At 44.0% G+C, this 24,883-nt stretch overlaps 1 protein-coding gene across 1 annotated transcript in view; it reads left to right on the top strand.

The window, feature by feature from the left end:
- Positions 1-21,411, top strand: part of CAV1 (caveolin 1) — a 38,076-nt gene extending 16,665 nt beyond the window's left edge. Inside the window, exon 3 of the mRNA XM_066633680.1 lies at positions 15,179-21,411. Coding sequence (XP_066489777.1) covers positions 15,179-15,520 — 342 coding nt within the window. The 3' untranslated portion in view covers positions 15,521-21,411. The remainder of the gene's footprint in view (positions 1-15,178) is intronic.
- The last annotated feature ends 3,472 nt before the right edge of the window (positions 21,412-24,883 follow it).

Genomic DNA, 24,883 nt, shown 5'->3' with positions numbered 1-24,883 from the left:
ATAGCTGGAGGGGGCGCAAAACAGTAAGTACCACAGCTGCCGCAACACACTGTGCAAGTAGCTCCTCCAACTCGCCATCAGAGCAATTCCAGGCAGCGAAGGTAACACACAGGACACCATTTGGTTCTGTGAGCAGCTGTGTGTTGCCATCACTACCCAGAATGGCTTCAACAGTGAGTGGAAGAGGCTGCTTACATGTGCATTGCAGCACCTGCACTATTTATCATTTTGCCCCCCTAGCTACACTACTGCGATATACAGTGAATGCATGGAGGAAGGTCCAAATTGTACCTGCTGGCCCAACCTCTCAATTATACACATTTAAAAGGCTTTGTAAGTGGGCCCTAAGTACACGCATACATACAAATGATGCAGGTGTTGAGTCTGTGCGTGTGCAATCCGAGACCCTGTTTTCTGCACGGAGAAGCCTTTGTACTTCCACAGGATCTGTCGAATGCCAGCAGGCACGAACCCAGCTCTCCCTCTGCAAGTTCACTATTCTACTTGCCATGTCAAGCAAGTTGGGGTTTGGCCTTTCCATTTCTTGGAAGGGTATGTAAAAGAAGGGTATATAAATAGCAGGCAAACCAAAAGAAGTGCATGTTGAGCCCAATGAAATTCTGCGCTCAGGCACCATCTCTGCATTGTTAAATGAAGTGCCCCATACAATCTAGTGTGGATGTCACAGCAGTAGAGATAAGCCTGAGAAACTTGAAAGTTTCAGCAACTTGAGAGTAGCAAGCCCTTCGATTCAGCCCTTGTTTTGCAAGTGCACCCCTGTTAACAACTTTAAATTCTAGACCCCACTTGAGAGAAGGCCAAATTCATCCCGGATGCTGAGCTCAGGGGTTTGGGAGGAATTGCGCGAGGGATGAATGTGGTCCCCAGTTTTGTTTACAACTGGCGCACTTACTCGGTTTTAGCAAAGTGGTAACTGATAAGTTTAGCTCCTCAAATAGGAAGGGGGAAAGATTCCATCACAGTTAAAGGTGAAAGTGCTGCATTCCTTAGACAGCCTACTGTTGTCAAAGACATAGGCTGCAATTTTTAAAAGGACAGTATGGGAACTAGAGACTCGAGCATTCTCCCTTCAGCAAGGAAATATAAAATGCTATGCCCAAGTGCAACTTGGCAGTTGACTTATTGGTCAGATGATGCACCCCCCTCCTTTTAAATAAAGAAGATCTCTGTTTGCAAAAGGAGGCAAATGAAGATGCCTCTGGATCAAACACTGCAATGACAAAAGGACCACAGATTGCAACTGTTATAGCAGGGATTATTAACTAGGAGTATCCACCCCCCTTGGGGGTATGGGACAATTTCTGAACAACAATAACAAAATTGTTGTAAGATTAGATTATAAACTATCACCATTATGATAGCTATGACAGTCACCACCATTATGATATGGATCAAGCCATTCTGTTCCTAGCTATCCATATGTAAAGTAAAACCAAGTTATTGCCATCTTTTGAAGTCATACTAGTGGCGTAGCTAGCGAGGGGCAGGGGGTGATCCGCCCCAGGTACCAGCCTTGGGGGGGTGACTCCACAAATGACCCAACATTGCTAACATCGTGGAGGTTATGAATAACTCCATCATGCTATATACCGTTGGATGTGGAATTTATAATGCAATGGGGGGAAAAAACCAGAGTGAAATATCTCCTTTCCATCAAAAGTTATGGCCAAAAAACTGGAAACCAAAAAATGCATGGAGCCCCATGGAAAGTGAAACCAAGCCATATTGCATGTTTACTCATGAGTAGGCGAACTTGCCTTACTCCATTGGAAAGAGAAGGTTGAGAGGAATCCAACAACACCAGAATGGTTCCTATCCGATGAAAGCAGCCCCCCAAAAAACCCAAGAAGGATGTCCCTCCCTCCAAGCAAGATGAATGTATTGAGCCCTATGGAAAGCAAAAGTAAGCCATATGGTCACATTTACTCGCGAGTAAGCAAACATGCCTTGGCTCTTGGTCAAGTCAGGCGAAGGGGAAATGCAAGGCTGGCTGCATAGTCCCCATCTGATGAAAGTGGAGCTCAAGAAATGCTCAAGAAATGCTCCAGAAGGAAAAAAAATAAATAACAAATGCTCCCAAAGAATGAAACAGAGGCTTCAGCTGGTAAGATGAATTTTTATTTGTTTTTAGACTTGCACTTACTCTCAATAACTTACACTTATGAGAACTTGCACTGAACTGGGCACCGGGGAGGGCTGAAAATCTCACTGATATTTTTTTGTGTGTGCGGGGGGTGTTAATGCAGGTAGGCTACAGAGAAAATTCACTTGGTGAAACAGGACTGGCTTCCCCTTATTTATTTGTTTTTCTTTAATTTAATTATTTAAAATTATTTTATTTTGCTTGATGATGTCACTTCCAGCCATGATATCACTTCCGGGGTTCCCAGACAGATTGTCATTCTAAAAAGTGGGTCCCAGTGTTAAAAGTTTGAGAATCACTGCCTTAACTCAAAACAGGCCAATGGGACATCCTCAAGGGGGACGACGACACCCTAGTGACCAAAATTCTGGAAATCATGGCTTTTAGGAATAATGCCATCATATTACATACCATTTGATGCAGAATTTCATCAATTGCTCTTGGGGAGATATTCACTGCATTTATTTTCTGGCCATTATTATTATTTATTTCATGTCATGGCTATTAGTATTTCTCAGTCTCACCTACTTCACAGGGTTGTTGTGAGGACAAAATAAAAATAAAAATTTATGAGCCTCGTGTGTCAAATGACCTAGCTACACCACTGAGTCATACTGGTACCTAATAGGACCAGTGGCATTCCTAGGGGGGAACAAGGAGGGCAAATACCCCAGGTTGCCACGCCTCCAGGGGCTCTTGCTCTTAAGGGTGTGCTTCCCTGTTGTGATTTTTTGTCCTTGAACTGCAATGTTTCTTTGATACCTTGAATATCTGGGAGTCTGTCGCTTACATGTATATTCCAAAGGAAATGGGAAAAAATGGGTCAGAAATACTCTTCCTAGTTCCAGTACTTTCTCTGCAATCTCTCTGTAGCTTTTGGCAAATCTCTGCAAGTAGTTTCCCTAGTTAGAGCTAATTAGCAGGATCTCCAAATGATGGCTAATTGCCATATCATTATAATAGCCATAGGAATGTTCAGAGCCTAAGGGTGAAGCATAATTTCCCCCTTTTCTCTCGCACCCCCCCCCTCACTGCCTCCTTCTAAGTGATATGCCTATCACAAATGTAAACTGTTTCTCTGGTCCTATTCCAAGTCTGATGGTCCCGCTTCTCCCAAATGAGAATTCTATGACTCATAGCTATGACCCTGTTAGGAGCAAGGCCCATTTGCTCCAAGCCAATTGTTTCAAAAGGAAATAGAGCTCTATGGGAACACTGAGTGTGATAAAATCTTTTTCTATTGTGATAATCTTATCTGTTTTCTGCTGGACAATTCGGGCCATTAAGCATGCCAGGACACACTATGTGCCCTTGGAAATGACAGGCTTGCAAAGCAACAGCCACTTCACTCCAAAAGTCCTTCTTGGTAATAAGGTTTTACTAAATACCTGCTCATGGAAAGAGATAACCATTGGGGTTGATCGTATTTTCAAGGCACCATGGTCTCAGAGCTGGGGATTTTAGCGACAGGGCCAAGGGACCAAACTCCTTGCATGATCGTGGCATCTTGCATACTGATGAAACTATCGGCCTGGCTTCAGCTGCACTGTAGCAACCTCCTAGAATGGTCAGGGCTGGTACTCTTCCTGTTCTGCCCACGTGACCCAGAGAGCCAGTAGGGATCTGGCTGGCTTCAGTATAATACTTGCTCCAGGCTCAGGTTCCTCTTTTTGAACAATGTCACTCATCTGAAGTAGCAACACACACTGTTTCTCTCTGCCTTGTCACTTGACCCCAAAATGGCCTTAGCTGTGCTTTCTGGTTCTTGCCGTTCTGCTCTTCATCTACCTAATCTTGCACTTGATTCTGCCTCTGTCATTTTAAGAACATCAGGCCAAAGGCCATCTAGTACAGCTGCCTGAATCTCACAGTGGCCCACCAGATACTTCAGAGATCACACAAGACAGCAAGAGACCTGCACCCTATTGCTGCTACCTTAGAATGCCCATAACTCTCTTGCACCTGGCATTCTAAGGTAGCCTACTTCTAAAACCAAGAGACTGCATCATGGCTTATAACCTGTGATGGACGTTTCCTCTATAAATCTGTCCAATCCCCTTTTGAAGGTATTTAGGCCAGGTGCCATCAACACATCCTGTGGCAAGGAGTTGCACAGGTTAATAACATACTGGGTAAAGAAATTTTTTTCCCTTTGACCTCCATTTGCATGCTCAACCGTTGACCTTCCCCAGCTCAACCTGGCTCATAACCTGAACAAGTCCTGACCCATGCAAACTAAACAGCAGGTCATCTTTTACAATAAACAATATTCATTGATCACACATGGAAAGCAGGAAGCTTTAAGTTAGTTTGAAGCATTGGCACTCTTTTAATCATGATAGTGTAGCATAGTGGGCAATTGCTTTTGTAAACCTTCATATCAACCCTTTTGGAGTCAGAGCTGTGGCAGCAGCAAAGCAGCACACGGGGCAAAAGCTATTGATTCCCTTCCAGCTTGCACTTCTCCACCCCCACTTCCAACATTAGCTGCCAGGCCCATTTTACCTTCCACTATATACACCAGCAATTTCAGCTGGTGTGCCAAGGCTCGTTAGTGTGCCACTAACAGTTCACAGGTCTGCTTTGGGAGTTTGGACCACAGTGGTTGAAAATCGCTGCGACACTCGTCTGGGTTTTGTGGCTCTCTTTCTAGAGCAGCCATTTTCAACCACTATGCCATGGCACACTGGTTTGCTGCGAGTGGTCCGCAGGTGTGCCACAGGAATTTAGGGGAAGGTTGTTTATTAGTAGGACCAATGGGAGATGTGAGGCTCCCCCCCTCCCACTGGCAGCATGGTGTGCCTTGTCAGTTGTCAAAAACCTGGTGGTGTGCCTTGACCATTTTAGTGCTTTGTCAGTGTGCCCTGAGATGGAAAAGGTTGAAAAATCACTGTTCTAGGGCAACTAGAAACTAGTAACTGTCTGTTACTCTAGAAACAGAGCCACAGAATCCAGAAGAGTCTCCCAGAAGCCAGAAGTTATATCACAAGAGGTGAAGACCACAGAGGCAGTTGAAAATTGCTGGTTTACACTGTTGTCCAAATGTCTGTTTCGTCTTGTGAGGAAGAGTGAATCTTGAAGTAAACACTTTTAACAGTGCCTTGGAAATAGCTCTCAAATTTGGCTTACTCATAGCCTTAAGCAGAACCCTTTGCTCACTTAATATGAAACAGGCATGTTCTGTTTTCCTCTTTCAAATGTCCAAAGGCCTAAGAACATTATGAAGCTGAAGCATTGTGAAATATAAGGAACCTCCGTCATATTACGTAGCCTTTTGAAAACATAGGCATTCCCTATGGAACATGTCTTTGCATAAAAGGGGTCTGGCAGCTTTTTTGAGACAAGGAGGGAAAGTGCTCAGTAAGGTCCTTTGGCACTAAATGGAGTCCTAGTTTTGTGACTCGCTCCTTCTTGTCATCGCTATGACCAACTTGCACATATGGTCCCAGCTACCGCTCCTCAGCCCTTAATGGCTTCCGTTGCCTAGCAATTAAAACACAAGTCATGTTTTCTTTGCTCCCCACCACACATATACTCATGCTTCCAAAGAGAAGGCCCACATCTATGTGTCACCTAGCTATCACATAGATTGGGGCTATGTAGCTCCAATGTTTTGGTTGTCAACATATGCATTTCAGTGTATTTTAGAACGGCATTTTGATTAGTTTCTCCATTATTGTAATTACAATAAAATATTTATTTACTCCTTTTCAGCAAAAAAAAAAGTTTACAACAGTTTATATAGTACAAGAAATTGTAAACTGTCTTGGTGAACAATCTCAGTGTGTTCATGTCTACATATATTCAAAATGTTAATGAAGGTTGCAGAAGAACACATTCCTTGAACATTATGAAGCACAATAAATCTTGCTTCATTCTCGTCTTCAGTGGAAAATTAATGAACTTTACCACTAGTCATCCAGATCCAGCTAGCATGTAGAAGCAAGATCTGTTGTGCATATCCTTAGCTAGGTGTGGAATTGCACATACGTACATTTGGACATGCCTTATATTGAACCACACCCTTGACTGCTCAGACTGACAGTGGCTCTTTCTGGTTTCAAGATGAGGGCCTTTCCCGGTCTTCTGGACATGCCAGAGAATTGAACCTGGAAACATCTCCATGCAAAGCGCATGCATTGCCGCCAAGATATGGCACCATTCCCCGAGGCTACAGGTGCAATTTTCCTTCCTGGTTTGTCAGCCAGGATTCTGTGTATGGTGTGACCCTTCAAACAAAAATGCTGATGGACTGTTTGGAAGGAGAGGCTGAATTCAGGCCCTCTGCCCTGTTCCTGTTCCTGTGAATTATCTGATTGGTAGGGTTCCAGCATTTTTTTTAAAAACTACATGCGTGCAGAAGAAATGATGGAGACACCACTCCTTACTGGGACAAGCTTGTGAAGTTTGAGAATGCTTTCAGTTATTTGTTTAACATTTGCACTCTTTTGTCCAATTTAATCCAACTCTTTAAAGCAGTGATTTTCAACCTTTTTCATCCCTTGGCACACTGACAAGGCGCTAAAATTGTCAAGGCACACCATCAGGTTTTTGATAATTGCCAAGGCACACCATGCTAACAGTGAGGGGCTCACATCCCCATTGGCCCTACTAATAAATGACCTTCTCACAAATTCCTGTGGCACACTCGCAGCACACCAATGTGCCATGGCACAGTGGTTGAAAATGACTGCCTTAAAGGCTGGAAAGTTGGTTAGGATTGCGCCCTAAGTAATTGAAGGCCCAATCCTATCCAACTTTCCCATGCCAATGCAGCTGCAATGCAGCCCCAAAGTAAGGGAACAGATGTTCCCTTACCTTGAAGAGGTCTCCATATCTGCGCCGCCACCACAGTTTGCAGTGCACACCCTGTTGTCACAGCTGCATCAGTGTTGGAAAGTTGGATAGGATTGAGCCTGAGTTAACTGGCACCCCAGGGAAATACAGAAGCTTGTAAGTCTTCTACTTAGCATGGGTAGCCTAAATGCTTTTCAAATGGTCTAGGGCAGGGGTCTCCAAACTTTTGAGTACAAGGGCCACGTTGTGTATATTACACATTTTTGTGGGCTGAAAAATAAATCAGTTTGAATGAATGAATGAATGCAATTATGCAAATGCATAAGGACCCAATCCTATCCAACTTTCCAGCACCAATGCAACCACAATGCAGGTCCTAGGTAAGGGAACAAAAATTTCCTTACCTTGAAGGGGGCCTCAAGATAACTGCCCCCCCCCAACTGCAGAATGCAGAACCCATTGGCTCAGTTGCACCAGTGCTGGAAAGTTGGATAGGATTGGACCCTAAGTTTTACTTGGATCTTTTTTGTAATCAGCATGATATGATTCAGAACAAAAGAGAAATGTTGACAAAGAAACAGTGCTGTGTAAGCTAAGAAATGATATATAATGAGTCAAAAATTAGCAAATGCTCTGACAAAAATAAGGAGACGCCTGGTCTAGGCTAGTGGTTCCCAAACTTACCTAGCTTTAGGAGAAAAAAAATTTCACAAGCACTCAAGCCTCTGTTTTTGTTTTTGTTTTAATATGGCGGGGAGCGTTTTTTGAGCTCCACATTCATTAGATCAGGATCATTGTGGTGGCCTTGTGTTCCCCTTCACTTAACTTTCCATAAGAGCCAAGGCACATTCACCTACTTATGAGTAAACATGCACATGTGGCTGAGTTTTGCTTTCCATAGGGCTCAATAGACCAGGCCAGTGGTTACAAACTTTTTAGCACAGGGACCCACTTTTTTAAATGACACTATCCAGACCCACCTAGCTTTACAGAAGACTAAAAAACCAGTTTCACGTCTCCAGGTGCTCAAGCCTTTGTTTTTATCTTTTTTACTCTGGTGGGGGAGCACCTTCTGTAGCATTCATTGAATTGGGACCATCCTGGTGGCCTGCATTCACCTTGCCTGGCCTTCAGTGTGGACTGTGACATGGATGCCTACTTGTGAGTAAACACGCACATGTGGCTCAGTTTCATCTTCCATAGGACTCAGTCCATTTTCCCTATCTGCTTGGAGGTGGGGGACTTCCTTCTTGAGTGTTTGGGGGGGGCTGCATTCATCATATAGGGGCAATTCTGGTGATTTGCGTTCCTCTCAAACTGCCCTTCAAAGTAGACTGAGGCACTTTTGCCTTCTCATGTGTAAATGTGCACGTGTGGCTGTCCTATCAGCTTGTCAAATTCAGCGTCACAACCCACCAGCAATCAGGTCACAACCCACATTTTGGGAAACACTGGACAAGGCTATGCTTTGACATTCATCCATTCTTAACTTTCATCCATGCTCTGGTCCCTAACTAGAGAAATGTCAAAGGTATTCCTGTACTTGATGCAACTCATGCTGTAATCTTGGTTTCTTGTAAGAATATGCAGCTCCTAGAACAATGTTAAATCATGGATTTAAAGCATGAATGCGCATGTCTGCTAAATGGCAACCTGTCTTGATGAAACAGACATCAGTTTTCTGTCACCACATGAAATGTATTTTGTTAGTTGTTGGTTTTTTTCATTTTGTGGATAGTACACTTTTATGATACAGCCATAAACAGCAGATTGAGCAGATTCAACACAATCTGACAGTCAGTTTGAAGCCAAGTAATGTCAGATTCATCAAGAATGGATTGCTTTTAGTGGAGAACAAACCATCTAAATTTGGATTTAACTTGTACTTTGAATGTCATTGAGGTGTCTTATGACCCAGTGTGCTACACAAAAGTATTTGAGGTCCTTTTAAAAAAACAAAACCTAAACATATACACCATTCAGCACCAGTAAATTGCAGCAGAGATATGTCATTGGGCTATACAGTTCCTTTGATGTTCATTATAGAATGAGACATCAGAGGACATCAGCTATATTTTCTTTGCTTTAAAGTTCAATGTCCATATTCTTCATCACTGATCATGTTGGATTTGGAAGGTTTGAGACCTATGAGGGGTGCCTCCCCCTTTAACTGGATTTTCTTTAGCTTCATTGACCTGAAAACTACTCATTAATCCTACAGCCCAATCCTAAACCAGTTTCTCCTTGTGGGACAGGTGCACATGTGATTGCAAAAGCATGCCATAAAATACGTTGTGGCAGCACAGAGGATTTTGGCTCTGGGCCTGTGCCGGTCTGCCGGCGCCAGTCAAAGCCCAGTGCCTGGCAGAGCAGATTGGTGAGCAGAGACAGGGGAAGGCAGAACAGAGGTAGCATGGGGGGGAGGGTAAAAGGGTGGGGGAGGGCAGAGAGAGGGCAGATCAGACCCAAGGCAGGGAGGGGCAGATCAGGCACAGGAAGGGGGAGGGAATGACGGCAGTGGCTACCACCATATCCTATCCCGCTTCTCAGACCTGATTTCCTGACATGGGGCTGCTCAGACTTGCACCAGCAATTTTATTGGTGTGAGCATGAGTAGCCCTATTGCAGCTGCTGGGGCTAACCCCAGGGGAAGGGGATGAATGCCCCCTTCCTTTAGAAAGACTTCCAGCAGCCTTCCAACACCAAGATTTTGGTGTGAGTTATCACAAAGTGGGGGGGGGGGGAGGAGTTCATTGGATCATGTTTAGTCAAATCAAGAACCTTTCATTAGTACCGAATTCCGCCAATAACTGAACAGTGACATCGTAAATGCTCACAGTCAACGAGAGGTGTATTCAGTCTTTCTCCAGGACTTCATTTCTTCAGCCAACTTTACGTAACTCCTGTATGAAAACAATATTATACAAAAGCAATAACTCTTTTCCAAAAGTATTGACTGAGTAACTGCTGAATTCTGAAATTTAGGCAAAATCCCCATTAGAGATTATGCGAAACAACCCCTTGCTATTTATGTCTAAATCCTGTGGATCTTTTTCATAACTTAGCATAACTTTTGTAATTAATGTCAGGCACTGAGATCATGGGTCCACAATGCCTTGCTGGCAGCTGGAGGTGTTCACCAATGCCTGCCTCCCAGCTGCAATTTTCAACTGGTGGGCCATGGCACATTGGTGTGCCACAAAAGGTCCCCAGGAGCACAGCAGCTGAAAACTGTTGGAAAACTTCCACATTCTGCAGCTCTGCTTTTAGGGCAACTGTCTGTAGTAATGAATTGTCTGTCCCTCTTCCTGTGCTGGCTCTGCAGAAGAAGAGGGACAGACAATTTGTTACTACAGTCCATTGCCCTGGAACCAGAACTGCAGAACCCAGAAGAGTCTCCCAGAACCTGGACGTGACACCACAGGAGGTGAAGACCATAGAGAAGACCACAGAGATAAGTGTGCCATGAGAAGAGCATTGAAAATCGCTGGGGGTAATCCCAGCCTTCAGGAGCAACTTTTAAGTTCACACAAAGGATTGTAAGGAAAAAGCATCAGTACATGGACATAGCAGCATGCAAGGGTCTTTGGATCCAAGCCTATGGGTTTTATTTTTCTTGGGGATCTGACATAGCTGCACTGTTGGGTTATTTTGACTGCCATAAATATCCCGTGTTGTGGATTATATCAAAGGCGCGTGGATGTGATGAGCTGTTTTGTCTCGAAAGGCTTCTGTTAATTTTCCTGTGAAAATGTTATGACAAACTTCCTGGACATTTTGGCATTTCACTGTCATGTTCTGAAATATGTACTTCCTTGGATAACTTGTTTTTCTTTCATTGATTAGAAACAAAGACTGAAATCAAAAAAATGCAAAGATGGGAGTTTTTCTCAGCGGCCAAACCACATGTAACTTAAAAGCAGGTTGTTATCGCTTTGACTAGTAACGGATTCCAGCTTTTTGTGAGATAACATGCTTCTATAATGAGAGAGAAACATCTGTAACTGTACTGTGACAGAGGTACCTCACCCTCATAGAGGCTGGGTTGGGAACTCATGACTCATAGACTTGACTTGAGTTGCAAAAATACCCGTTTTTCATGACTTGTGGGGGCTCAAGCTACACATGTCAAAGATTCAGGCACTGACTTGGAATTTGGGGGTTTAACCCTAAAAGAGTAAAGGCTCAAATAGACTTGAACCACCTGTATGATTTGTTTGCAACTCAAGTCAAGCGGCACAGAGACTTGGGGCTGTGACTCTGGCACATCCCTACATAGAGGCAGAATGAAATCCAGTGAATACACATGCAGTAGTTGCTGAAGGTGTAATTCCTGATACTTCTGGATTCACCCATATCTGGTAGAGTTGCTCCATGATCACCTGCACTAGAACCAGGTGGATTCAAATTATTATCATTATTATTTATTTTCCACATTTTATACCACCATTTCCACAAGGAGCTAAGGGTGATGTGCATGGTTCCTCCTCTCCTTGTATCCTCACAACAACCCTGTGAGACAGGGCAGGGCTGCAAGAGAGTGACCGAACCAAGGAAGCCTCATGGCTGAGCATTTGATAGACAAGGGTAACATGACGATTTGATCCTTTAGATGTAGTTGAATTATTTACAGGATGTTTGTATTATAAAGGTTCAGAAACCAAGGAGTTAAATGTTAAGAGGACCTGAGTGAGGCAAGGTCCAACACAAAGACTGTATAGTGCCATGCGCAGAACTAGTGTGCCATGTGCACTAGCTGGCTATATAAGGAGGAACTCAGGCTCCCTGGGGGCTTCTTTAGGCAGTCAGTTGGGTTAGCATTCCATCCTCAGAGTGAACCAACTTATCTGAAGGGCCAGATGTCTAGTCAGCTAGATCTGTTCACATTCAAGGTGTTGTCATCTAAAGCATTGTTCTTCATCCTTGGAATCGGAAGCCTAGTGGGTTTGCAACTTATGGAACTGAAAAAGGTTGAAGACCACAGGACTAGAGCACCACCAGGTAAAGGGGGAGACATCCGGTGTACCCCTTCAGGTTACCAGGAGATTGTGTCCCAGAACTGCTGAGGTTCTTAACAATGGTGCTAAAATAGCTTTCAGTAGTGCCAGGCTTCCTGGCACTTTTTCTTCCCTCTCTAATAAGAATTCTTGGTTACAGTGAACAGCACTGGGAGGGCATTATAGGGGCAGGGAGTGAGCAGGGATGGGAGTTGGTGGATAAGTTCCGGGAGGAGGTAGGATCGATGGTGAGGTCCCCAGTCTCCCATTGATTGATTAATTGGGGTCATGGCATGAAAAGATGGAAGTCCACTGCTGTAGGGTAAAAATTCTCCTGTAGACTCTGATTAACTCTGTAGGGCAGTGTTATTCAAACTGTGAGGCTCAGCTCTTTAGGGCGGCACCAGGAACTCAAAGGGGAGGCGCGGGATGTCCTCTTGCAGCAATACAGTCACACTCCTGGGCAGAATACGAGTCCGTCTTCTGCCCGTTGTCTGTGCTTTTTTTTAAAGCAGAAGAACAGGAGTTGCTCAGCTGCTCCCTCTGAGAGGGACTGCGAGAGTGGCTGCTGCTGCCCCGCCCTCTTCTCCCTCCACTCCAAGGCTGCCACCTTCTGTGTTCGCTGCATGTTGTTTCCAAAGCTCTTGGACTCCAACCCCCATCTGGCAAGTACAGAGCATGCTGGGCTTGCAGTCCTTAACCCTCCTTGATCCTTGTCTGGTTGGTTCCTAGTTCCCAGCCTGGGATCGCTTCTCATCAAAGTGAAATCTCTCTTTTCAACCCCCTCCCTCTTCCACTCCCCTCCTTCGATCTCCCAACCTTCATGCTTTCCTCCCCCACCCCAAATAAAACGCTTCCTGTTTTACCAGTCACTAGGGGTCTTAAAGTTGTTTCCATGCAGTTGGCAAAGGGGGCAGGGGAGAGAGAGAGAAGCACACACTTTACTTGGCCAGGAGCAGAAAATGGATACTGTTTTTAAAGTGATTTATTAATCTTGTTGTTTGACTGAAGAGGAAAGGCTGTATTTTTAAAGTGATGAATCTTGCTATTTGAAGGGAATACTGATCAGCCATTGATGAAGTGATTGCCAGCCCAATCCTATCCACACTTTCCTGGGAGTAAGCCCCATTGACTCTAATGGGACTTACTTCTGAGTCGACATGCATAGGCTTGAGCTGTGCATCTCCTAGTATAGGAGACAAATCAGCTTCCTAACCAAACCCTTATCAGCTCTGATATATTTTCATGGTCTATTTCTGTTTTCCCCACCAGCTGCTGGAAAAATTTAATTTCATTAAATTAATAAAGGGTTCAATCCTATCCAAGCAGAATGGGGGAAATGACTAGTTGGATTGGGGTCCACAGGGGCTTGTGTGTGTAATGTTGGTCAGACTGGTTGTTCACAAAGTTTATTTGATAAAACAATTCTATTGGTATGCTTACAAAGTTTTAAAAAATGAGTCCTCCTGGACCAGACAAAATCTACCTATTCCCAGCATCCTGTCTCCAACAGTGATCAGCAGCTGATCATTTATAAAGCATGTATATTGCTGTGTATTAATAATATATTTTAAGATCTGTAATTTAATTAATGATATGATTAATATAATTAATATTAATATAGTTAATATATATTTAATATTTAATATTATATTATAATAAATATAATATTATAATATTATATTTAATATATTTAATATACGTAGTTAATATTTCTGGCCACTTCCTGTTTAATGATGTCACTTCCAGCCCTCAAGAACATGATGGGGAGTCATGGCCAACAGCCACGGGGGTCAAGGGAGCCACTGGCCAGAAAAGTTTGAGTACCACTGCTGTAGGGTAAAAACTCTCCTGAAATGAAGGTTCTTTAAATAAATAAAAAAATAGGAACCGCAGTCAAAAAGAAGAGACGTGTGTCAACAGATCTGGGATACTAGCCCTTAAGAATGCAATCACACAAAGATCTAAGACTGACAGAAGTCAGCAATCGACAACTATGAAAGCTGTTCTTTCTTTCAATCAGAAAGCTGTTCTTTCTCTCCTTTCCAGCTTACGTATAGACTTGTAAGCTCAGTTTCTTGGCAGTTTGTCATTTACTCTAGGATGCACCGGGGGGGGGGGAATATGGTGTGCTTTATTTCAGCCATTGAAAATGTCCACCAAGGGAGTGGGTAAAACATCAGGTAGGGAAAAATAGGATCAAAAATAAAAATACAACTGGATCTTCCCTACCATGGACTATGAACCCAAATAATGTTGATTTTGCCATAGTCAAAAAGTTTGTTTTAAAAAGCGTTAGGAAAGATTTCTCTGCCTGGTATTTTCTGCCCACTAACAACCTTCTTTCTGCGCAGAGATCATCCTCTCTTCACCCTGAGGTTGATACATTCCCTGGAAGGGAGGGATAATAAGCAGAGAACCTAAGTGAAAACTGTGTCGGTCTTCCTAGTGTGTCGTGTACAAAATTGGCTATAAAAGGGGTCTGCTCACAGCCCTCGGGGTTCTGCAGGTCCATCAGGCTCTGCGTGAGACACCTGCTTTGTAGCTTTGAAGACCTGAGGTTCCAGACTCTCTCGTGGCATCAAGGGAATCGCCTTTTAACATTGGCTACTGTTCTTGGCTGCATTTTGGCTGGTAAATAACATCTACCTGGCCTAAGGGTATAGGGTAGATTTAGCTAGAGAGGGAAGATTGCTTGGGATGCTGTGTTATTTGTCTGCATTATTTCATGCTTGACCTGCCTGATTCTTAATCTGTTCAAGTTGTTATCTGCGTTAAGAAAACTTAAGTAAAACTTTTAAGACTTACCTATGTGTCTGTTGTCTTCAGTCTGGGTTTCACTAAGGGCCTTTTGGGACTAAATTACAGCTGAGGTCGGGCAATTTTGGCAACATGCAGGAATCGTGGGAATTCCAGCTCCACCAGCTCTATGCAAACTAGAACTTGCCACCACAGTCCCTACTTTTCCTCTCCCAAACATTTTGCTTTAGTGCTGCAGTCGAACCACACCCCCTCTATTCCCAGATACAGACATCATATGGAGTCAGGCTGCCCTAGGTATCATACCACGTGTCTATTGCCTTTCAGCCTCCAAAGCAAAATACATTTGCTGTACCGAGCTGGTTTTCTGACAGGTGACTTGAAAATGGGTGTGATGGGTGTGTTCCTTTGGGGTCGGTTTGGTGCTTCCTTTTAACCTTACGTCCCCTTTTGCCTGCAGATTGACTTTGAAGATGTGATCGCCGAACCGGAAGGCACCCACAGCTTCGATGGGGTCTGGAAAGCCAGCTTCACCACCTTCACTGTGACAAAATACTGGTTTTATCGCTTGCTGTCTGCAATCTTTGGCATTCCCATGGCTCTCATCTGGGGCATTTACTTTGCCATTTTGTCATTCCTCCACATCTGGGCAGTGGTCCCCTGCATCAGAAGCTACTTGATTGAGATCCAGTGTATCGGGCGAGTGTATTCCATCTGCATCCACACCTTCTGCGATCCACTCTATGAGGCTATCGGCAAAATGTTCAGCTCGATCAGAGCAACAGTACATAAGGAAGTGTAAGTGACCTTTCAAGGAGCCCAAAGAGAGGGTCTTTTCCCTCTCCTCTTTTTTTTTTTTGTGTGTGTGTGTGTCACAAAGCTGTCAACGGGGATCAAAGTGACCAGCACACAACAACTTCAGTTAATGAAGCAACCAGAATGTGGCAAAGAATCTCTTGTTCAAATTTCATTACTACTTACTTATCCTTCCTGGATTTATATGATTTACTCTTAGCCGCTTTGAATGCCCACTAGGGAGATAAAGCGGGATATAAATTTGGAAATAAATAAAAAAAATTTTTTCAGGAGGAAGGTCAATCTGCATTTTTTAAGCCAAATCTAAATTGCTGCTCTCCCATTTCTCTCTGCCTGTTTGTTCTGCTGACCCTCTGATAAACTGGCTCCTGTTCTGCTTACCACCTCCGTTCATTTGTTGCAAGATAAATTCACGACGATCGAATAAAGAACTGCAAAAAAATGCTTTCCAGAACTATGACATTGCTCCTCATGTTATTGTGAGCAAAAAGGGTCTAAAGCTGTTGCAACATAATGGACATGATGAGCTAGCAGATTTTAAACAAATGTTCTTTTTGTTCCAATGTATTGTCTTTAGCTCTTTATTGTAGTGGACCTTATCTCAGGGCCAGCCTTAGAAGCTGCAGGGCCCAATATAAAATATTTTTGTGGGGGCCTTCTCCCCCATGGGGCCCCTGTACTCATCAGGTTGAATGCCAGCTGCGAGGCACCCAGCAGCAGTGTCATAGCAAAATGCTTCTAGGGGGCAATTTCAATCCAGTCGGACCCAGGGTCAGGCGAGAGAGAGGGCTGTCCATGGGCAATGTTCCATTTGCCGCACTCTCCTTGTGACACCTTGGCATGGAAGATTGCCAAGGTGATGTCTTGGCATGGAATCTTCCATACCAGAGCATCAGCTACAGAGCGAGGTGCCAGCTGCAGGTGCTCTGCTCGCTGCCCCACGGCAGGGCCCATCTGGGGCAGGGCCCAATTTGGCCAAATTGCCCTAAGGCTGGCCTTGCCATATTTGATTGCTACACACAGAACTAATGGTGCAATCCTAACCCACTTTCCAGCGCTGACATAAGGACAATGCAGCTCCGAAGTAAGGGAACAAACATTCTCTTGCCTTAAGGAGGCTTCCATGAGTGCCCCCCCCCCCAACTGCAGGATGCAGCACATGTCCCAATGGCACAGCTATACCAGTGCTGGAAAATGGGTTAGGATTTGGGCCTAAGTCAGGGGTGCTCAAACTTTCAACTTTAGGGATGCTGGACCTTTAACAAGTGTATAGAAGAGAGAATTTCAGCAGGTGCAGCTTGTCATCTGTGGGTGCAGCTGTGTCATCTGCTGCAATTCTCTCTTCTATACACTTGTTAAAGGTCCAGCATCCCTAAAGTTGAAAGTTTGAGCACCCCTGGTCTAAGTGTATAACCGTAATATCATGGGCAGCTTGAGACCTCCTGGCACCTGAAGCATTGTGCCCCCGCACTTACCAGGTGGTGTGCCAGGCTCTGTTCTTCCCAGTAGAGGTAAGTGGAAGGGACAGAGATGTGTCTCCACCTGTCAATATGTTACCTGAGGTGCCTGCTTCAGTTGGCCTCATGAATGGGCCAGGCAGGCTAATAATATAAGCTCAGAGAAAAAGATGGAGATCAAATGCCTTGGGGGACCTGCTCAGTGTCCCCCCCAAAACTACAACCATTGCTTCCCCTGTGCTGTTATCCTTTAAAAAATCACTTTCAGATCTTTATCATATGTCCCTTAAAAGGAGTAAATAAGGAGTCATTTTTGTGATTTTTGACATAGTGAATTTGCCCAACTGTCTGTCTAACTCTACCATCAACTCCTGACTGGTGACTCTTGCATGTGGCTCTCTAGATCTCATCCGGAGATCGGTCTCAGCTCTCTGAGTTCCCCTTAACTTTGGAGGTGCCAGGAATCCAACACGGAGCCTCATGTTAAAGCAATATACAGGTTTCATCACTGAACGCTGCCTCTTAGAGATTTCACCATGCCAAATCAAAACCCACACCAGAAATGTATGATAATCTGTTTTCTGGACTTTCTGTGTCCAATTGTCAAAGCAGCTCTAACAGCAGAACTCCTCTTGTATAGCCATTCTGAAGGATATTAGAGGGATACTGCAGTACTCGTTTTTCAAAATGAGTATCAAGATGTCATCAGTGAATACTGAGTCATGCCAACTATGAACTGGCTTTGTAGGGGTGGATTGGTTTTGGTTTATTGTGAGAGGAGCCTGCTGTAAAATCCCCCTGTCAGCCAAGGTCAGCATGCTGCTATAGCTCATTCATAATTTGCTTACTACACATGAATTGTGATGGCACAAGAGTTGCTTTAGCATTGTGATTCACCTTCTCTCCTCTCTCCCTCTCTCAGTACCCCCACCCCCACACCAAGCATACTAGTACACATCAATCAGGAAGTCTTTGTGGAGGCCATTTTTGTTGTGAGTGACTGAAACAAACACACAATGACACATTTGCAGGATTGTTTCATGTTGTGGCCCAGCTAGGTTCCTAAACTGTAAGCCGTGGCTCCCAGGAAAGCCACAGAAACCAGACAGGGGAGCCATGGAATCCTCAAAAAACTCACCTCCTTGCACAATGTATAGGATTGTCCTAATAGGCAGCCACAACCAACAGCCAGCAGGTCAAGGGAGCCACCAGTCGAAAAAGTTTGGGAACCGCTGCTGTGACCTGATTGGAGCTTTTCCCCTCACCTGTGGTGAGAAAACGCCCTCATTCGTTTTGCATGAATATTTTTTGTGTTTTCTTTTTTAAAATAGCTGTGAGGTTAAGCTAGCAGAGAAAAGCTTCCTTTGTGAATCCAAACTGAAGAATTTTGTGGCCAGGGCTTGCTCTCTTCATGGGGTCAACCCAAATGAGGGCTTGTTGGAACTCAAGCACAGAACCTGTCGTAGCCTTCCAAGTACAGCCTGAGCACTAGCAGTAGTGAAACTACCTTGCCTCGTTCTTCATTTTGTAAGGCTGCTTCAATGCTTTTTTAAAGATAACTAAGGTCAAGAAGACCCGACCTACAGTTAAACGTACCCCTGGTACCTGTGGATCTGGCATTCATGGATTTGACTCGCCACGGATGCCGTGGATACCAGGGGAAAGCCACATCTGGTTTGCTCTTCAAACCAGAAGTGTCCGCAGATTAGCATATCTGTGGTGGATCTTGGAACAGGCCCCTTAGAGAAAAGGGCAGACCGCAATTGTATTTTTCAGTCAGCATGCATGCAGACTGGAATCCTAGGATATAGGAAACTGCCTTATGACTCCATGGGTTCATCCACGTCAGTCTTGTCTACCTGGTGATGGCAGGGGCTCTCCAGAATTTTAGATGAGGGGGGGTCATTCCTGCTCTACCTGGAGACTGAACCTTGGGCCTTCTGCATGTTAGGTGTGTGCTTTACCCCTGAGCTATGCCCCTTGCCCTTTTCAATCCTTGTTTTTATCTTCATGGTGATGATTTTTACTGTGCAATAAATGCACGCCTCTTGCAAGCACCTTTCCATAAGGCACTGCTTCCTGTTCTGGGAACGTGACATTTTCCCGGCAATATTTTATTGCTGGCAAAATGCAGTTCTCCCCTAGCAAATGCACTTATTGCAATTGGGAGGGCAGCATGGAATGTCGCTCATTTCATAGGTAACAACCTCCATGCCCACACCGTTTGCTTACTTTTAAAAAACGCTTTATTTAATTTTAGGGCTTTTTTTCCTGCTTTGGAGACTCTTACTGTATCACTCACGTGTGGGAATACTCTTTAGCCCTTCCTAGTAAAAGAACAACACTTTAACAAGGCTAGTCCTGCCCCCCCCCTCCCAAAAGCAATATCCTTCCACTTTGTGAACCTTTCTTCATTGGTTTTCCCACACCACCCAAGTCTTGCATAGGTAGGTCATAACATCAATACTGTTGGACTTAAAAAAAACAAATGCTAATATGATCCTTTCCTTGCTGCAAAATGCTGGGTAGTTGTGACTGGATAGACCATAGCCCAGATCAATCTGATCCTGGTTGCTTGGATGTGATACGAAAGATGAATCGGGGCAGGTGCCGTCAGTAGGGCCTGAGACACCTTACCCACCTGAAGGCCCACCCTGGAAGCTGCTGTGTGAGTAAGACATAAAACTGAAAGAAAATGGAGTCAATTGCTTAACTCTATATGTGAGTCGTATATAGCAGTATAAGAAAATATAGAGTAACTGTGCAATTTCATTTTTCTTATGCTTTTATATTCGAGTCATACAGCAGATTCTGGCTCCATCTGCACTTCCAGCCAATGGTTGTTCTCCTAAGCTCCTGGGATAACACAGAAGCTTTTGGGGAAAAGCAACTAGCTGATGGGGAGAGGGGGAAGAGTTAGCTGCTGTCACTTGAAATAAGTGATGGGAGAATCCCAGGCCTGCATACTGTGGGGGGCACCTGCACCCAGGACCCAGAGCAGCGATTTTCAATCTTTTTCTCCTCATGACACACTGACTTCTATGGTCTTCACCTCTTGTGGTGTCACTTCTGGCTTCCAGGAGATTCTTCGGGGTTCTGCAGCTCTGTTTCTAGGGTAGTGGTTCCCAACCTTTAGGAGCCTGCAGACCATTGAGGCAAAAATTGGAATCATCGGGGACTACATGCAATCCCCCAGCCCCCTGCACTAAAAAAAATACAATTACATTTGTAATAATTAGAGAAGATATATTGGATTTATTCCTTATAGAGGTGGTTTGGGGTTGCTGCTTTTGTTGCCAGCTGCTGCTGTGAGCAGTCCATTATCTGCCCTCTCTGGTGATCCGTGGGGAAGCATCTCCCAAGCGAGTACTTCCCCACAGACTACCAGAGAGTGCGGAGAACGTACTGCCCACAGCTGACACTTCAAAGTGATTAAAGGCAACCTTTTTTTTTCTTGAGATCTCACGAACCACCTGTGGTCCACGAGAACCAGTTGGGTTGGGAACCAGTGTTCTAGGGGAACTGTCTGTCTGTCTGTAGTAACTAATTGTCTGTCCACAGAAGAAGAGGGAGAATTTGATACTACAGAGAATTTCCCTACAAACAGAGCCACAGAACCTGGAAGGGTTCTGAGCAACTTTCAACACTGCTCCAAACTTCCACTGCCCACCTTGTGGACTTTTGCAGCACACCCATGTTCCACAGCACACTGGTTGAAATTGCTGACTTAGAGGAAGCTGGCACCTGCCGTGGCTGCATCTGTAAATAAATGCTTCCATGCGGTTATACGTATTTTACTTCCCAATGCCTTGGCTGGACTTGGTTTCCACAGAAACCTTGCCAAAGTTGACAGAGAAACAGTCAGGTATTGCCTGCAGGATCTGTTTTGCTCAGGGTGTGAGACGTTACTGAAGTCAATGACAACATTCCAATGACATTTCAGTACTTTCCAGCCATGCCCTGGGTGTTGTAACAGGCCCCATGAAGATCAGAGAAAACATTTGAGGGGGTTTTCTCCATTTTTGGCACATAAAAATTCTAAACCTAGTAACTGTTTTTGTTTTTGTTTTGTTGTTGCATTAAAAAAAAACACTGGTCTGGCTCTCGTTTTGCATTTTTACTATGTACAGAATTGAGAGTATGCTATTTAGATATCTATTTTGCAGTATTGCAAACACATTTTTGGTGAGAATGTAAACAGAAATATTTTATCTCTACATAAGGACAATCACTTTGGAAATCTAGCGCATAAACTGTGTATCCAGAAAGGGCTCTCAAATGCAAATAAATTGCTGATCCAAGATATTTACATAGCTATTTTATGCTTACATGGTATAATAACACACTTTCTTTTTTTTTTATTCTGCATGTTCAACAACCAAGGCCACAATCTGCACAATAAAAGCTGTTTTAATAGAAACTCCTGCCTGAATAATTCTTTTCTTTAAAAATCTGCCTGAAAACACAAACTTAACAAATATTCTGTGCAAAGGGAAGGGCAGGGCCACTCAATTGGAGCCTTTATCAAGTCATAAGATTCAAAATAGGCTACATCAGAATGCCAGATGCAAGGGAGGGCACCAGGATGCAAGGATCTTGTGGTCTTGTGTGCTCCCTGATGGACCACTGTGTGATACAGGAAGCTGGACTAGATGGGCCTTTGGCCTGATCCAGCAGGGCTCTTTTTATGTTCTTCTTACAGTTCCTTCTCCCTTACCTCTGAGAAACAAGGGAACACATTATTGCTGGAGTAAAAGTGGCATGAGGGGAGGTGGGTCTACTCCCAAGGTTACAGTGCAAGGAATTGGCAATGGCTCCGCTCCACTCTCCATCAAAGTCCTGGCTCCCATAACCCATCCCTGTACTGAAGCAACAGCATCAATGGTGAAAGTGATGGAAGATAATGAATGTTAAAGTCTCAGGATCAGTCCCTGTTATCACCAGGTATGGCAGAGAAAAATTCCTGGAGTGCTGCTGCTCAGCTAGGTGGCCTGATGGTCTGACTAGGTTTAAGGCAGCTTCCTATGTTTGTTTGAAGGCCACACCTATTAAGAGAGGTGGAGAGAACCTCTGCCAGCCAGCTCTCTTTTTTCCTAGATACACTGAGCCTGCCTAAGACAGTCTCCTTTGATATTTGATGCTGCCTAATCAATGCATAGTTCACTTCTTACTGGAGTGTGGAGGGATAGTTACTCTTCCCCTGTTAAATGTAAGAGCAGCTTTACTTTTAAAAAGGCCTATTTGCTCAGTTAGCAGGGCTTTCTACACATATATAGTAGTTGAATGTCCATACATCAAATTCTTGTATGCTGATTCTGTTGAAGAAAGAAGCAGGGATGCAAATCTAAGGAACAAAATAAAATGCTTTGCCTCTGTTGGCATCCTTCAGTCTCGGAAGACGATGGTGTCACGCTCTGAACGATGGTTCTGGAACAGAGTGTCCTCTCCAGTGCGCGAAGCCTGGGTAAAGTAGGTATGGAGGATAGGCTGTTACCCATGCAGCAAATCCCCCCTCTCCACGTTGCTGAAATGGTCCAATGGAAAGGCAGAGGCCAATACGGTTGGTTCCAGCGGCGTTGCAGGAGTAGCCAGAACGTGACTGTGTTCAGCCATGAACTGCCTCAGGGACTCCGGCTCCAGATTTTGCCTCAAGGTTGACTCCTGAAGCCTTTTCCATAACTGGATGTAGCCACAAGGCAGTGGAGGTTTGGGATCAGAGTTTTCCTTCTCTCTGCTCATTTAAAGTGTACATTTAGTATTTTAACACACAGTCCCAAAACATATGCCATCTTTTTGGCCATCTTTACCCAGCATGTAATTAATCTGCGGAACTCCTTGCCACAGGCTGTGATGATGGCATCTGACCTAGATGCCTTTAAAGGGGGATTGGAAATTTTATGGAGGAAAATTTAATCACAGGTTACAAGCCTTGGTGGGTATACCTCCAGGTTCTAGAAGTAGGCTATATCTGAAAGCCAGATGCAAGGGAGTGGCACCAGGATGCAGGTCTCTTGTTGTCTTGTGTGCTTCTTGAGGCATCTGGTGGGCCAGTGTGAGATTCAGGAAGCTGGACTAGATGGGACTTTCGCTGGATCCAGCTGGGTTTTTCCTATGTTGTTATGTTTTTTTATCCTGCAGCTCTGCTTTGCAAAGTGTGAGAAAAGCTTCTTGGGCTCCCTCACCCAGCTATTAGTTTACAGAAAAGTTAAGAGCCATCTGGATAAATACTAGAGGAAATTATTCCTCTGCCACTTGCAAAAAAAAAGTATTTTGTGAGTCTTCTCTTTGACCACCAGTCCATTTTATTGAGTACATAGCAGCTGCCATGTGAGATCACACAATTTCCCCACCCCAAACTACGGTACTTTTCTTCATCAGCAAAATTCTTCAGTTTCATGAATTGTATTGTTGTGGCTGCTGACACACTACCTCTGTGAGGCCAAACATTGTCTAAAAGTCCAGGACAATGTCTGATGTTTCATCAGTGGGAGCTAATGACAGGAGACGGTTTTCTGATAGCTGGGGGACTCTTTCAAGGTGTTTTGAATGTGTTACCCATCAGAAACTGGGAAAGGGGACACAACTCCAGTGAGGAAGGAGAGAGAGAGAGAGAAAGAGAGAGAGAGAGAGAGAGGAAAAAGCATTTTGCAGTTTGAATGGATAGAGACAGAACGTCTTCTCAGACCCAGAGCAAATGTGTAAAAACCCGTGAGTATAGGTGCATTTTTCAGTGATAACGAAATAAAAACACATAACACCCCTTCCTACACTTCTCATTTTTGTAACAAAACAAAACAAAAACCCCAAATTGTAATAAAAAAAAACCATTTGCCTCTACACATTAAAAATGTACATTTAGCATTTTAACACACAGTCCCAAAATGTTTGACATCTTTTTTGCCATCTTTACCCAGTGTGTAATTAATCTGTGGAACTCCTTGCCACAGGATGTAGTGATGACCACATTGACTGTGTAATGACCAAGTTGACTGTGTAATGATTGCAGTGGCATCTGCTGACACTATACCACCACTATCACCTACCTAGTACACTTTTAAAGTGATTGTAATTATAATTTTTTAAAATGTGCCCTTAGAGTAAAAACACATAACACCGTTTTTGGTATGGGAAGAAAACAAAATCTGCTAAAAAGTAAAAATATTTAATAACACTTCTACCCATGAAGAAATCAATATTTCACACAGTTGAATCACAGGTTTGGAAGCAAAACCTATGTGGGTTTCCTTATCCATGTGCTATCGGTGAGTTTTGCACCACAGAATAAGCTAAGTGCTTTTTTAATCCACTTCTTAATTCATGAGTTTGAAATCTTCCATATGGTTTCTGAATGTCTGGTTGGAAAACTCATGTGGTCTTCTGAGACTTATGAGTTTTGAGTCCTCAGAGCAGGTGAGACAATGTTCTAATCTAGTCTTTCTCCAGGGAAGAGTCTGCAGAACCAGGAAGTTCACTACCTCAGAAGAGCCAACTTTCAAGGGGATGTTCCCCGTCCCTTTAGGAAGGCAAGTGCTTCTGAGATACATGCAAACATAGGAAGCCAGCCAAAGAATTGTTTACTGCACTAGAAGAGGGACTCCCATGCCTTTTCTCCACAGATAAACCCCTGGATTGGAGTGAATGTGTGGATGCAAATCCCACATATGTGGAAACTCATGGATGTGCTAATAGATGTAGTTTTTCACGAAATAACCCCATATCTGGCATCAGAAAACAAGCATAGGGAGTCTGAATGCACTAAAGGGGGGTAGGATCACAATAGCAGCTCCTTATCTGACCTGTGTGCATTCAGGAGATCAAGAACAAACTCTGTGCAAGCACAAATGGGACATGGGTAGGTTTGCCTCTGCAACTGGTATCCCTCCAAAAAGAAA

The sequence above is a fragment of the Tiliqua scincoides genome, chromosome 7 (assembly GCF_035046505.1).
Source record: "Tiliqua scincoides isolate rTilSci1 chromosome 7, rTilSci1.hap2, whole genome shotgun sequence".
In the NCBI taxonomy this organism is placed as follows: domain Eukaryota; kingdom Metazoa; phylum Chordata; class Lepidosauria; order Squamata; family Scincidae; genus Tiliqua; species Tiliqua scincoides.
This window is presented reverse-complemented; position numbering and strand designations above follow the sequence as displayed.